This window comes from Zalophus californianus, chromosome 5, assembly GCF_009762305.2.
Source record: "Zalophus californianus isolate mZalCal1 chromosome 5, mZalCal1.pri.v2, whole genome shotgun sequence".
NCBI lineage: Eukaryota > Metazoa > Chordata > Mammalia > Carnivora > Otariidae > Zalophus > Zalophus californianus.
Genome location: NC_045599.1, coordinates 9,485,251 through 9,497,762, shown reverse-complemented (window position 1 = coordinate 9,497,762; position 12,512 = coordinate 9,485,251). Strand labels below are relative to the sequence as shown.

Genomic DNA, 12,512 nt, shown 5'->3' with positions numbered 1-12,512 from the left:
TGAAGTGGCATATATATATACAATGGAATATTATTCAGACATAAAAAAGAATGAAATCTTGCCATTTGCAACAACATGGATAGAGCTAGAGTATAATGCCCAAAAAAGAAGCCAGAGAAAGACAAATACCATATGATCTCACTCATATATGGAATTTAAGAAATAAGACAAATAAGCAAAGGAAAAAGAGAAAAACCAAGAAATAGACTCTTAACTATAGAAAACAAACTTACCAGCAGGGAAGTGGTGGGGGATGGGGGAAATAGGTGATGGGGATTAAGGAAGTATCATGATGAAAAAAATAAAAAGAAATGAAGAGAGGTTATGAACACATCTTTCTTAGGTATATTGGATTACCTCTAGCAGGTGTCTCAATTTAAACTTACCGATTACCGTGTATTTATATTTACGAAGTTACTGCACCAAATATGACAAAATAACATGCAGAAGAGGCACTTTGTAGTAATACTTATATTATTCTTCAGTGGAATTTAGCAACAATTTCATAAAATTGATGTGTATTTTCAACTTAAAGAGCAAAAAAAGATACTGACCATAGTAAGTGCTGTCAAGTACACGGAGCAACTGGAACTCTAAAGCGTTGCTGGTAGGAATGCAAACAGGTACAGCCACTCTGGACGATAGTTTGGCAGTTTCTTATAAAACACACTTACCATCATTGAATCAGCAATCCTGGCCCTAGGTATTTTCTCAACAAACAGAGACGTATTTCCACACGAAAACCTGTGCACCAATGGTTAGCTGGTCTATATATAATCACACGTGTGTAATTGACAGGTAAATGGCTTCCAAAAAATGTGGCACATTCTATACAATGGAATAGTACTTGGCAGGAATAGGAAATGAACTTTGATAGATACAGCTTGGCTCAATCTCAAAGGCATTATGCTGAGTGGCAGAAGCCAGTCCCACAAGGTTACATACTGTAAGATTCGGCCTGTATGTTCTCAAAAGGAGAAAACTAGAATGTCAGAGAACAGATCATCCATGGCTGGACAGCATGAGTGAGGAGAGGAAGCTGTTACTACAAAGGGATGGTATGAGGACGTTTTGGGGGTGATGGAACCATATTCTGAGGTGAAAGTTCCGTAAATCTGTGTTGGTGTCAAAATTCAGAGCTGCACATTTTTAAAAAAGTTGGCTTTACTGTATGTCACTTCTATGTCACAGGAAACCTAACACTACATGGTGACAACCAGTTGGCCAAACAGATATTCTGGGAAGAGCCTTCTAGGCAGAGTCAACAGCTCACACCCGTCTCTGCGCTAGAACAGGCCTAGGATATTCAAGGAACAGTGGGAAGGCCGGCGTGGCTAGAGTGGAGTAAGCAGAGGACAGATCATGTCACGTTGGTGCCATTGTAAGGAGTTTGGCTCCTGAGAGAAATGGGGAGCCACTGCAGGGTTTTGAGCAGCCGAGTAATGCAAATTGTTTTTAAAGGATCATGGGTTTCTCTGTGGGAGGAGGAGGTCGAAGAGGGAAGGCATCTTAGGAAGCAATTTCAGTAACCCAGGTGAGGAGGACTGTGGCTCAGTCCAGAGTGGTTGTGACAGAGGAGGGGAGAAACAGTCGGAGTTTAGGTCTATTTTGAAGGTAGACTCAAGAAAATTTTCTGCTGGATGAGATTAAGCGAAGGAAAGATGTCAAGGATGACTGCAAGTTTTCTGGCCTTGAGCAACCGCAAGGGGTATTTTTTTAAATGTAACTAAAGAAGATTGATCCATTTTTCACTAAGACTTTATCTTGAGGATGTAACTAAACTGTCACTACCTCCCCACCACAACCTGAAGAAGGGTTAGTACAGTGAATGTTATAAAGCAGATATGAACAGTTTGAAGGACTGGAGCCAACATTAACTGACAAACAACTTCCATCTAAATTATCATAAAAATGTTTAAGTAAAAAGAAAAGGGGGGACGGGAAGGGGGCCATGGGGGTTTCAGATTGAACAAGGTCCTCCCATTTCATCGAATACGTTCAGTCCTGGATAGAGCACACCAGAAGGGAAACGGGATTACTATAATACACAACTGCCACTACTGCACAAGGCACACGCCTGCGTTCCAAGCCCATCCCCCATGCCCCGTGCGTAAAGGGCAGCCACTGAAGAGGGAGCAGCTTTCGGTGGAGCAGGTTGTAGGAAAGAACAGTAGTTCCATTTTCAGTATGCAGTGTTTGTGATTTTATGAGACAGCCAAGTGGAAATTTCACTCTTGGCTGCAAAGACCGAGGCACGTGCAGGGTCCTTGGGCAGAAGTGAGTGCACTGTGTGGTGAGCCTCTGCGTGAAGAGGAGCTGCGGAAAGTTCTGGAGCACACTGAGCACGTGTGCTGCAGGAAGCTCACAGACTGAAACACGTCGTCACCGTTCAGGGGCAGGATGTGTGCCCCGGTGTTGATTCAGGGGTGAAGCTCATTTGACTTGGTCCTCCAGACTTTCCCTACTGCAGGAAATAAAGCTTTATATATGGTGAAGAAAGAGTCTCTGAGGACAAAGTCTTAGATGAATCAGTCTTTTCCTAAAGTAAACATTTGAGATTATGCTCTCCTCGATGCCAAGCTTTGCTGTAATTGGAAGAGTGAGGCTGGGGTGTGCAGTGGATACAGGGGCACGTTACCAAGATGCAGTGTCCTGACGGAGAACACATTCAAAAGATTTCATACTGAACACGTCTTGAGCTTTTTTTCCATCCCCTTATGGTAATAAGGCAAATTTTTTCAAGGAGGAGACACTGATATGAAATCATCACCTTCTATACCAATTTAGTATTCTTCAAGGTGTTTGAAATTCACTAATATTTCAACGGATATTGTTGATCATTGTTACCTTAGCCCTATTATAGACCGTCAGAAATAAGATCTAGATATTTTAACAGAATTTCATTTAATAAGTATATTTAAAGCTCATCTCTTCCAAAAACAGCATTTTAATTACATTCAAATTGTGTTCATTTTAAATATCAACAAACATCATTTACATTCAGAGCTAGATATTAGAAAACAGAAGGAAATTAAAATAAGTTTTATTTTTTTAAAAGTCCTCACTTCCAAATTTAGAACACCGTAAACTGCTAAATATATACCTCAACAAAATGTATACATTATCAGAAAAAACACAAGTTGCTCTAATAGGAAAAGAACTGTAATACACATACAGCAGAACCTAATTCACATAGGCTCAATTTACAGGTATATCTCTCAAAGTATAAAACAAACAAACAAAAAACCAGTAACTACAAATATAGGCGAAAATCACAGCTGCCATTTTAAACTACTGTGCCAACATACAATGCTTTCCAAGAGAAAGAAGGGTTCTCAAGATCTTATGCGGACCCATGACTTTTCACTTCTTTGTTCTCAAATGCAGAAGCAAAAAACTCAGGAGTTGTATTCTTGTCTTTAAATCAGACTCGGGTTGGTTTTTCTTCACATAGCAATAACCCAAATATATCATGAGAAGTGCTATCAAAGCTGCTCTATTTAGAGCTCAGTAGCCCAGACACTTCTTTCATTTTCCCTGTACCTTTATTTCCCTTCAAAAAGCTTCTGGGGAACCTTTACAGACAGTGGTGGTAAAGAAATCAAATAATCCCGAGATGACAAAGATACAGGTGAGTTGGCACTAACACAGGTTTATAAAAAATTACCTCCCATTTATTAAACCATAAATGCAAAAAAATAAGAAATCCAAAAATGTAAGTAGGATGAAAAGTACTAGAAAACAAATAGAAAGCATTTAGAATTGCAGTGTTGTGGGCTTTAGTTTGAAAAACATACACCAACCAAGCTCTCACTAACTGTTGGGCACTTTTCTTTAACACGTTTAATTTGTTTCCATTTTTAACTTGTCTAAATCAAGTTTCTCTAGCCAAAACGAAGAGCGCATAATTACTGTGCTCACGTGAGAGAGGTGTGAAGGTTGTAACGCGGGAGGAAGGGAGGGGTATGGCACACACCGAGTTAAGAGGCAGAACCAGGAATAAGACTAAGCACTAAATCTGATCTGATCAAAGACAGGGAGGGAGGAACCCTGATTTCCTTCAGATCTTACTGTACTTCATAATCAAAGAAAAAGACATCTCTCCTTTTTTTCTTAATGTATCTCAGGTTTAAAATGGCAGAATGATGGGGCGCCTGGGTGGCTCAGTCATTAAACGTCTGCCTTCATCTCGGGTCATGCTCCCAGGGTCCTGGGATCGAGCCCCGCATCGGGCTCCCTGCTCCGCGGGATGCTTCTCCCTTTCCCACTCCCCCTGCTTGTGTTCCCTCTCTCGCTGTCTCTCTCTCTCTCTCTCTGCCAAATAAATAAAATCTTAAAAAAAAATAAATAAATAAAAAATAAAGTAAAATGGCAGAAGGAATAGTCCTTAATCAGCACACACTATTTTCAAAGGGGGCATTTTTAGAATTGGGTTGTTTGCTTCTTCTCTAACAACAAATTTTAAGAGCTGACTGTTCTAAAATGGTGCTCAGATACATTCAGGCCTTTCTTAAAAGGAAACAATTTACTTTGCATTAAAAAAAACAAACCCTCAATAAGAGTTGTAAGTCTGTGTCTTCAACAAATGAAATGTTTAACTTCAAATTAAGTATGTTTCAAATAACTGCTGTTGTGCCAAATAATGAAACCACTACTATTTTATTCAATTACAAACATATAAATAACCAACATTACATAATCATTTTTTACGATCACTATAAAAATTTAAATCACCCTTTTCTCCTTTATATGAAGATGGTGGGTCTTAAGTGACACTCTCAACCAGAAAAGCCCATTCACTCGTAACACTCATCTCCACCTCAGTTCTTAGAAGTCAGTGTGTTCGGTGGTTTTAAATAGGTACGATGTTCTTCTGTAGCTCAGAGCTCTGAAAGACCAAAAAAAAAAAAAAAAAAAAAAAAGATAGATAATTTGAAAGATGTCCTTAGTGATCACAAATACTGCCAGAATTCAAGGTCAAGGAGAGTATAACCTGAGTTCAGTCAGTTGCAGTTTTGTCTCCCAGTGGAAGGCGTTCCCATAACTGCAGCAACTGTTCACCAACCTGAGGCTCTAGTTCCTAGATGAAGCAGAAGTCAGAATAAACATGAAAGGAACCGGATTGAGTTTCTTAAAGCACCAAAACCTATGCTGATAAAAATGTAAGAAAAGTCCACTTAATTTCATTTTTCTACCAGAACATGATAAAATCACATTGCTCTGATTCTCTGCGTTCAGGTTTGTGAAGTTCAATTCCAGACTTCAAGATTATAGTTAGCCTGCGAATATAGCAACAATTGTGACAAGATGGTAATTTCCATGGAGTTCTCCTGGAACTTCTATCTGTAAATAATGAATTTCATTTTTAATGGAGATTTACCAACAGCACTCAGCTTCAGCTTTCAAAGGTTTACTATGAAACCTAGCATATTAGATGTCTGGGGGCTTTAATGAAATAATCGAGAGCATATGATATTCTTATCTTAGGAATTAGACTTACTTCAAAATCCTTATTATAGAATAAAAATTAAAATATTCTGATACAACTTATAAGAATGTCATTTATAGTCCTCCTGTGACATGATGTGCATTTAAAAAGAACCCGAACACTTTTCATATGTTCGGGTGAGTCACATGGGTTAAACAAACAATTAGCTGTGAAACCTTAGAATACTTTCTCCTATTTCTCCTGACTAAAACTGGCCTAATAACTCAATATGCATTAAATTAAATTACTTCATATAAAGCGGCTAGCACCATGGTCCATATATAGGGTAACTCCCATCCCCTTAACTAGTTCAAAATGCACGTCAGCAGCATGACAGAGGCCAAGCAAACGTAACAGAAATAAAACAAGCCACAAAAATATAAAAAGGCTGTTATTTATGTTACATAATTAGTTAAGGCACAAAGGAGTCAGATACTATTGTTATCCTTAGACTTCAGTGAAATTACTTCAGAATTACTCTCAGTTTTGAGCTTATCTTCCATTAGTAAGACAAAAACAGGAGCCTCCACGAAGTAACTTATGAAAGATTTTATATGTATGTAATGACAGAGAGAAGCCAAAGTTGCAAACTGTTAAAAAGCCATGAGCTCTGTCAAACACCTGCAAGCAGGTTTTCACCAGCTCCTCCACAAATCGGAACCACCATCTCCCGTGTGCATATGGAACCTACATTCTGTACTTTTCCATTCCCTCCTCAAACCACCAAATAACAGCGAAACAAAACAAAAAGAAAAGCAGAAGACAAATATTAAATGCCACTGTATACCTGCCCATCTCTGCTGATCTGGACTTTCTTGTTGTCATTCCAGGGATTGAGTAAGTGGTGAGCAAACTGAAAGGGAAGACTTTCCTTCCGGACCCACTCCACCTTAAATACTCCTCCCAGTCCAGCTGAGCCCCAGTCCTGGCTCTTCTCCCTTCCTATCTCAGAAGACATCCTAGAAAATCCCTGTGGGTAAAATGAGGGCAAGGGGAAAGGTGAGGATGATATTAAAATTGTCTGAATTCAATTTATCTGCGAAAGCTCTGAGGTTTTTTAAATTTTAAGGTAAAAATGTAATATAAAAATGATACCTCACAAAAACAAAAATAAGTTACTTACTGTTTTTTCTAAAAAGATGTATTAGCAAATTTTAGAGGGAAGACCAATTCCAGCCTTCTAACATAATTTCAATATGAACAGATACTTTCTAAATAATGTATTAACAGCCCTAAACCCATACTTTTTCCATGATAAACAGATACAATCTAACCTGTAAGTTTTTACTTCCAAAAATTATAATAATATCAAATAATAAATTCCTTAGTTTCTAAATTCAGATAGACATCGAGTCAAGAGGAGTTAAGAAACACACTCAGATTCTAGATTATCAATTCTAACTTCCTTGCCTACTTAAATAAACATTTTACCAAAAAGTCAAGCTTCTCATTACTCTTAATCCACCTGAGAAATAGTAAATCTAAAGTTGTCCTCAGAAGGAGAAATGGCTCATCTAGAGAGGTTCTGGTGAGATGAGGAAAACAATGGGATCCCTAGAGTCATTACCTTCAAGAGGTAACACTACATCCCTCATGCTCAGTCAAGAGAGATGCGTTCTTGCATCCCGAAACAATAAAAAGCCAGGGTGGTTTTTGGCCTTTGTTTTAATCTGTGTGGTCTAACCTGCAGCCAGAACAACCCCATTTTACTGGTTCAAGATGGCTCACCTGGAAATGTCCCGATCCTTGAACAGAAAATACCAAGTAAACCATGCTGCTTTCCCAAAAGGCTTGATTTAACTTCCGCTCATTACTAGGGGTTGTAGACCAGATACCCTTCTGTTGAGAAATTTCAAGGTTTCTCAAATTGCTACTCTTCATTATGAAGTATCGAGTAGGCATGTTTGGTCTTGGTGAAGGAGATTTTGAGCCCTATAAAAGAATGCATAAGTTCTTGAAAGGCAATTTGACCTTTCGAAATCAATAGGCTCTGTTAAATAACATCTTCATAAACATATAAACCAAATTATTTTACCAAATATTCAACAAATGCAAATAGTTCCATCATGCCTGAAAAGCTACATAAGAATCAATCAAAATGAGGTTAAAGAGCCAAAACCAAGCACTCATTTTCAAGAGCATTCAAAATCCCTTATCAACAAAGGATCCTGGAATACAAACTTTGATTTATGCTCCAAATGTACTTTCAGAAAATATTTTAATAAACTTCAAAGGCTGAAAACAAAACAAAAATTGCTCCAGCTTACCGCCTGGATACAGTTTCCAGGCAACAGTGCTAGGAAGGGAAACAAACAGAACCCCAGTCTCTCTGAACTGCAGAGATGGAGCCTGGAGTCGAGAGACCCAGGTAGTCAGAGTTTGCATGGCAGCGTGCTGGACAGAAGAGCGTTGCACAGACATAGAGTTTCCGAGGAACTGCAGAAGGGTCCCCACAAGTTTCTGACTACGTACTGACCTGCATACGAAGTGAGAAAACATGACCTAACGCTAGGGAAAGATCCAGAGGAAAGCAGTAGACTAAACCATTCCCAGAGCTCACGCAGGGTTGGGAGTATTCCACATTATCCCCAGCCAGGATGGAAAGAACTGTTAATACAGAGGGCATTAGCCCACAGAAGGCTCACACCTTGGTATTGAAACTAAATCAGTACTAGAATAAAAACTGCTCTGGACCTGCCCTAACGCTGCGTTCCAAAAGCAAATCTCGACAAGATTAAACTGATTGCAACTAACTTAGCTATGTACCTGAATGATGTCTGACAGTACTTAAAGGAATACAACAAAAATCTAGCAGCCAAACAAAACTATAAGGATGCAAAGAAACAGGAGAATATGACCCATAACCAGGACAAAAAATGAACAAACAGGGAAAGATTCAGATCTGACAGATGATGGAATTAGGAGACAAGAACAGCAGGGCAGCTATTATAAATACATGCTCTGTGTTCAAGAAGGTAAAGTGAACTTGAACATGCCTTTTGAAATGAGCAATGGAAGGTATTTTTTTAAAGACCCAAAGGGTGCTCCAGAGATGAAAATATGATACTCACAGTGAAAAATACAGTAGAAAGAATACACAGCCGATGAGACACTACAAATTAAAAACCTCAGTGAACTTACAGACATAGCCAGAGAGGCCATCACAAATGAAACAGAGACAAAAACAACTGAAAAAAATGAAGAAAGCTTCAGCAACTTGTGGAATAGTATCGACACTTGCGTCTCAAAAGTCCCAAAAAGGAGGGTAAGTGGTGAGATTAAAAAAAGAAATGTGAAGAAATAATGGTCCTAAATTTTCCAAAATCAATGCAAACTATAAATACATAGGTTAAATAAGAACTACAAAGAGTAACATACCAAAATCAAATTGCTGAAAACCAGTGATAAAAAGAAAATCTTAAAAGCAGCTAGAGGAAAAAAAATACATTATATACAGGAAAATAAAAATAAGAATGACAGTAAACCTCCCTCAGAAACTGTAAACGAGAAGATAATGGAATGACATCTTTGCATAAATTAAAGAAAACCACTGTCAACCTAGAATTATATACACAGTAAAATTATCTTCCAAAAATAAAAGTGAAAGGGTGCCTGGGTGGCTCAGTTGGTTAAGCGACTGCCTTCGGCTCAGGTCATGATCTCAGGGTCCTGGGATCGAGCCCCACATCGGGCTCCCTGCTCGGCAGGAAGCCTGCTTCTCCCTTTCCCACTCCCCCTGCTTGTGTTCCCTCTCTCGCTGTCTCTCTCTGTATCAAATAAATAAATAAAATCTTTTAAAAAAATAAATAAATAAAAGTGAAAAAGGTTTTCCAGACAAAAGCTTAAAGACTTCCATTTCCAGAATATCTGTACTAAAGGAAATGTTAAAAAGGTTTCCAGATAGAAGTGTATGATCCAAGATAGAAATTCACATCAACACAAAAGAATAAACAACACAAAAAATGGTAAATATTGAATAAATATAAAAGACACTTTTCTGACTTTTGGGAAAAGATAATTTACTATGAAGTAAAAAATACTACACTGTGGCATTTTTAACGTATGTAGAAATAAAATGTATGAGGCCAGTAACACAAAGGACTGAGGGGTAAAATAAAAACATACTGTTACAAGCTTCTCAAACTATACCCAAAGTGCATAATATTGATTCGAGATACACCAAGGAAAGCTAAAACATTTAAGAAAAAAAATCGCATCAATTCTAGGCTTCTCTTCCAAAAAACCTTAAGTGGAAAGAAGACTTCCCAACTAATTTTATGAGGCCAGCATTACCCTGATACTAAAGCCATACAAAAACAACACAAGAAAAGAGAACTACATAATATCCCTCCCTCATGAACAAAGATCCCAAACTTAACAGAAGTTTTGACTAAGCAAAACCAAATCCAATATTTAAAACAATAATCATCGTGACCAAGTGAGGCATAAACATTACAAAAACAGTCAATGACATCCACTTTATTAATAGAAGAAAAAAAGAATTCTGTTATCATTTCAGTAGATGCAAAAAAAAAAAGCACTGAACATAATTCAACATTTATTCCTAATAAATCCTCTCAGCAAAGTGCATCCAAAAGGAAATATCCCACAGTTACGTAATCATAAATGGTGACAGGTTTAACTGGGGGCTAGCTTTCCCTCTAAGGTCAAGGCAAAGATGTCTGCTCTCAACACTTTTTATTAAACATTTTACTGGAGGTTCTAATCAGAGAGAATAGGCAAGAAAAGAAATAAACAGAATCAATACTAGAGAGGAAAAAAGCAAAACGACTTTTATTAACAGATGAAATGATTATGCATGTAGAGAATCCTGAGAAATCTACATAAAAAGCTAACCATTAATAAATGAAATAAGATCGTGGCATATTGGGTAAATATACAAAAGTCAAATGTATTTCTATATGCTAGCCATGAACAGCTAGAAATTAAAAATTTAAAGAACAGCATCAAAAATGTAAAATACTTAGAGATCAAATTAACAAAAACTATGTAATACCTGAACTCTGAAATTACAAAACACTCTTGTGAAAAATTAAAGAATATCAAAAATGCAGATGTATACCATGCTTATGGATTAGGAAACTAAAACCTGTTGTCCGTTTTCTTCAAACTGACCTACAGAATCAATGCAATTCCACTTGATACCAAAAAATGTTTCTTAAGAAACTGACAAGCATTTTCTAAAGTTTATATGAAAGAATACTGGAACACCTAGAATACCAAAACAATTTTAAAAAAGAACAGAGTTGGAGAAAAAAATCAACTGGTTTCAAGACTTAGTATAAAGCTACTATAAACAACTCACTGTAGCAGAGGCAAAACAGAGAGGTATAAAGATCAATGCAACAGAATAGAGTCCAATAAGTAGATCACATTATTTACGGTCAATCGATTTTTGACAAAGGTGCCAAGATATTCAAAGGAAAAGGTAATCTTTTCAACAAATGGTGCTAGAACAACTGTATAGGCAAATGCCAAAATATGGCCCGTGACCCACTCATACTATAAACAAAACTTAAAACAGAACATCTAGCTAAATGTAAGAGCTCTCACTACAACATTTCTAGAAGAAAATATTGGAGAAAATCTTTGTAATCTTGAGTTAAACAAAAATTTCTCTTTTTTAAAGATTTATTTATTTGAGAGAGTGAGCACGCTCATGTGCACGTGTCAGTGGGGAAAGGGGCAGAGGGAGAGAATCTTCAAGCAAACTCCCCATTGAGAGTGGAGCCCCATGGGGGAGGGGTGTCAATCTCAAGACCATGAGATCATGACCTGAGCCAAAACCAAGAGTCGGATGCTCGACTAAGCCATCATGGGACCCCAGAGTTAAACAAAGACTTCTTAGAACACAAAAAATATGAACCATAAGAGAAAAAGATGGAAAAAAATAGCTACAATGGACTTCATCAAAATTAAAAACACTGCTCCTTCAAAAGTCACTTGTTAAGAAAATGAATATGCAGGCACAGACTATTAGAAAAAGTTGCAAAGCATATATAATTAAGATCTGTATCTAAAATACATTTTTTAAAATCTTACCATTAAATAAAAAAGACAAACAACCAATAAACAACCAAAAAAAAGTTGAGCAAAAATTTGAACAGATACCTCACACCAAAGAAAATTCAGGAACAGCAAATAAGCACATGAAGAGAAGCTCAACATCAGTAGTCATTGGGGAAACACAAATTAAAACTACAATGGGGTATCACTATGTACCCACCAGAACGGCTAACATTAAAGAGATGAATAATGTCAAGTAATGTCAAGAACATGGAGCATTTGGGACCCTCACAGATGATTAAGGGAATGGAAAAAAGCCATTCTGGAAAACAGCTAGATAGTTTCTTCCAAAGTTAAACATGCACTTAACCATACAATCCCACAATTCTACTCCTGGATGTTTACCCAAGAATAGAAACCATACGTACACACACAGACTTGTCCTTGAATATTATAGCAGCTTTATTCGTAACAGCCAAAAAGTGGAAACAATCCAAATGTCCAACCGGTGAATGGATAAACATTCCATGGTATTACCCATACTATCCAGCAATAGAAAGTAATGAACTAATAATACACTGAATAATTTGGATGAATTTCAAAAGTGAAATAAGCCAGTCACAAAAAACTACATACATATGATTCCGCTTAGAGCAAATTGCAGAAAAGGCAAAACTCTAGGGGGACAGGGAGCAGTCCAGCCGCCATCAGGACCCAGAGTTGGTGGGAATGTCCTGCGTGTGGCTGTGCTATGTTTATATAATTATATACATTTGTCAAAACTCACTGAATTGCACAGTTTAAACTGGTGAATTTTACTGTGTATATACCTAAATAAAGATATTTAAAAATAAAACACCCTAAAACCTAAGACTGCAAATCCACAAAAAAACATTTATTTTCCTCTTATTTAACAAGAGTGTTTCAGCGGACATTTTCCCCAGAACACAACATATAGCTAAATAACCCTAATCAAATACTTACTCAGTACCAACAA

General features: G+C 37.3%; 1 protein-coding gene across 1 annotated transcript in view; it reads right to left on the bottom strand.

Moving 5' to 3' along the window:
• Positions 1 to 241: 241 nt before the first annotated feature.
• YTHDC2 (YTH domain containing 2) overlaps positions 242 to 12,512 on the bottom strand; it is an 87,113-nt gene continuing 74,842 nt past the window's right edge. Inside the window, exons 27-30 of the mRNA XM_027605239.2 lie at positions 7,217 to 7,420; positions 6,276 to 6,458; positions 4,994 to 5,080; positions 242 to 4,888 (exon numbers count right to left, since the gene is read on the bottom strand). Coding sequence (XP_027461040.1) covers positions 5,000 to 5,080; positions 6,276 to 6,458; positions 7,217 to 7,420 — 468 coding nt within the window. The 3' untranslated portion in view covers positions 242 to 4,888; positions 4,994 to 4,999. The remainder of the gene's footprint in view (positions 4,889 to 4,993; positions 5,081 to 6,275; positions 6,459 to 7,216; positions 7,421 to 12,512) is intronic.